The 3,215-nt window shown below is 36.6% G+C and overlaps 2 protein-coding genes across 2 annotated transcripts in view; one reads left to right on the top strand and one right to left on the bottom strand.

Moving 5' to 3' along the window:
* Positions 1 to 1,904: 1,904 nt before the first annotated feature.
* Positions 1,905 to 2,957, bottom strand: CBG24126 (the record flags this gene model as incomplete). The annotated part of the gene is made up of 2 exons (XM_002648053.1): positions 1,905 to 2,700; positions 2,890 to 2,957. The coding sequence occupies 2 exons, from the start codon at positions 2,955 to 2,957 to the stop codon at positions 1,905 to 1,907; spliced, it is 864 nt and encodes a 287-aa protein (XP_002648099.1).
* A 205-nt stretch (positions 2,958 to 3,162) lies between these two features.
* CBG24125 overlaps positions 3,163 to 3,215 on the top strand; it is a gene marked incomplete at both ends in the record, with an annotated part of 1,914 nt that continues 1,861 nt past the window's right edge. Inside the window, one exon of the mRNA XM_002648052.1 lies at positions 3,163 to 3,202. Coding sequence (XP_002648098.1) covers positions 3,163 to 3,202 — 40 coding nt within the window. The remainder of the gene's footprint in view (positions 3,203 to 3,215) is intronic.

Raw genomic sequence — 3,215 nt, 5'->3', positions numbered from 1 at the left:
AAAAATAATCAATTTTTTAGCTTTTTTGCCTATATTTTTTCAGTTTTTATAAGAAGTTTTCTGGAAATTTTTCGAAAAATATGATGTTTTCCCCAATTTTTTTTCCAAAATTTCAACTATCTTTGCCTCTTCTAGTTCTTAAATCGAAAAAAAAAGANGNNGNCAATACACAATATCTCACGACAATTTCTAAGAAATTCAAATTCTAGGGTAAAAAAGCGCGGGAATTACATATTTTAGTGTCTTAATACCGAAAAATGAGGTTTATGGTCAATTTTAAACTTTTTCATAAATAATTCCAGTGAGAAAAAAAGCTAAAAAAAGAATAGAAACCAGATTTTTTGTTGTTTCTCTTGCTCATTTTTTTCTGGCTTCTTGACACTATTTGCGTGTCTATTTGTCGCAAAAAACGGGGTGCTGCTCAAAAAAAAACAAAAATTGGGTCAAAAACATTCTGGCTCACCCGACCAGAACCGATTTTGAGGGATGTGAAAAACAGAGAACAAAAGGTTCAAATTTCCCGCCAAAAACTTTTTTTCAATAGAAAAAATTCTTCCAGAAACTTTAGGACCTTTCTCCATTCCTTTCTTGCATACAAACAACAAGAGAAGGGGGCGTGGCTTAAAACTTGCAGGGTGAGAGAGTATAGGGGATTCTAGAAACGCAGAAACGTTTTTTCGGGGGGCACTTGGGTGATTTGCATAAATGGGGTGGGGCAAGAATAGGAATTTTGGAATTTTTGGAATCTCAGAAATTCAAATTTCAGAAAAGTGTCGTAAGATGTTGGGTATTGTACGCATTGCGGATTTTCAAATTTCAATATTTTTTCAAATTAGTTTTTAAGTCAATTTTTTAAAGTTTCAACATAAATCAGGTGAATTTTAAGCTAAAAATTCAAATTTCTCATGCTTTTTTACCCCGGAATTCCAAATTTCAGAGAAGTGTCGTAAGATGTTGGGTATTGTACGCATTGCGGACAACATCGAATCCCAAAAAAAAGAATCATAAACCGAAAAAGCTTCCGGGTCCAAACCTCATGAATTTTTGATTTATGAGTTATGACTTGAAAAAAGGGCACCAAGAATACCAAAACCGGGGCCTTCAAACGCCAGCGCCGCTCCCGCTTCCTATACGCACTACGAGACGTGTAGCTAGGTGCAAGGTGTGGTGTAGGGAAGAAGAGGGAGGGACGGTATGCGACAGGCCAGGGGTTCAATTCCTCTCTATGGAAATTCCTTTTTGTTTGTTATCCAGGCCCTGTGGAAGGGTTAGAAACATACTTGTGAAGGGCCGGGCCGGGCCGGGCCGAAACACGAATTTCACCGGCCCGGCCCGGAGGCCCGGTCGGCCCGGCCCGGTCGGCCCGGAAGTTTACCGCGAACTTCAAAATCTTGAGCGAAAAGTTGAATCATTGTTTCGAAAAAAGGTATTCAGTGTTTTTTTTTCTTCGAGCCGGGCCGGGCCGCCGGGCCGAAATTTCACAAGTATGGTTAGAAAGGGGTTTTTCAAAGTTTTCGCATTAGAAAGATGCCAAAATTCAAAAAGGAAGAATCGGCACTTGTTCGAAACGCCTCATTTGCAATGGTGGCATGATTTGAGGGGGAGAAGAAGAAGAAGACGTTAGGACTTCTATCTGGGGTGAATAAGAAGAAAAAGAAGAAGGAATCCTTTGTGGACCACTTCGTCTTCCTTTTCCTTTCCTTTCCCCCTCTCTACTTTTCATTCATCTTCTTTTCTCTTCTTCTTATTCTTCTTCTTATTCCGTTTTGAAGGGAAATTGGAAGAGCAAGTTTTCTTCGGGTGGTCTTTATACGCTTGATTAGACTTTTTATTAATTTTGCGGACCTAGTAGGAAGAGGGAAATTGAAATAGGGAGGAGAATTGGAATACCTAGTTGGTCAAACTCAGAAATTCAGAATTTCAGAATGGATTTTAAGATTCTGAGATTCTGAGATTCTGAGATTCTGAGATTCTGAGATTCTGAGATTCTGAGATTCTGAGATTCTGAGATTCTGAGATTCTGAGATTCTGAGATTCTGAGATTCTGAGATTCTGGAATTCTGAGATTCTGAGATTCTGAGATTCTGAGATTCTGAGATTCGGAGATTCTGAGATTCTGAGAATCGGAAATTCTGAGATTCTGAGATCCTGAGATTCTGAGATTCTGAGATTCTGAGATTCTGAGATTCTGAGATTCTGAGATTCTGAGATTCTGAGATTCTGAGATTCTGAAATTCTGAGATTCTAAGATTCTGAAATTCTGAGATTCTGAGTTTCTGAGATTCTGAGATTCTGAAATTCTGAGATTCTAAGATTCTGAGATTCTGAAATTCTGAGATTCTGAGATTCTGAGATACTGAGATTCTGAGATTCTGAAATTCTGAGATTCTGAGTTTCTGAGATTCTGAGATTCTGAAATTCTGAGATTCTAAGATTCTGAGATTCTGAAATTCTGAGATTCTGAGTTTCTGAGATTCTGAGATTCTGAAATTCTGAGATTCTAAGATTCTGAGATTCTGAAATTCTGAGATTCTAAGATTTTGAGGTTCTGAGATTCTGAGATTCTGAGATTCTGAGATTCTGAGATTCTGAAATTCTAATATTCTGAGATTCTGAGATTCTGAGTATCTGAGATTTTGAAATTCTGAGATTCTGAGATTCTGAAATTCTAAGATTCTGAGATTCTGAGATTCTGAGATTCTGAAATTTTTTCTGAGATACTGAAATTTTGAGATTCTGAAAAATCGGAAATTTTGGAAATGTTGATTCTCGATATTTTTTTTTTGAAATTTCAGGATTTCCGATTTTCAGGATCCCTGAATTTCCCAAAAATTCTAAATATCTGAAACTTCTAACTGTGAATTTTCTGAAAGACTGTCTCAGTTATACAATTTCTGAAGTTGTGGATTTTTTTCCGAAATGATGGTTTTGGAGTTTTTCGAATCTTTAGGATCCATGAGTTTCTAGAAAACTCTGGAAATCTGAAAAATGCTCTAAAACAAAAATTCTCAAGTATTCAAAAAAAAGAATGAGAAAAGACCTGAAGAAAGCAAAAAAAAGAGTAAAGCCGAAAATAATTGGTTTCGAAAATGGAGGGAAAAACGGAGAAAAAAGTGTTTGGAACGAAAAAAATAATACGAATTGAAGGAAAAAAAAGGAAAAATGAGAAGTATGAAAGAAGAAAAAAAAAAGAAGAAGAAGGGTACCGAGCTGAA

This window comes from Caenorhabditis briggsae (genome assembly GCF_000004555.2).
Source record: "Caenorhabditis briggsae AF16 supercontig from assembly CB4, cb25.NA_100, whole genome shotgun sequence".
NCBI lineage: Eukaryota > Metazoa > Nematoda > Chromadorea > Rhabditida > Rhabditidae > Caenorhabditis > Caenorhabditis briggsae.
The sequence above is the reverse complement of the archived record's forward strand: the minus strand, read 5'-3'. Positions and strand labels throughout refer to the sequence as shown.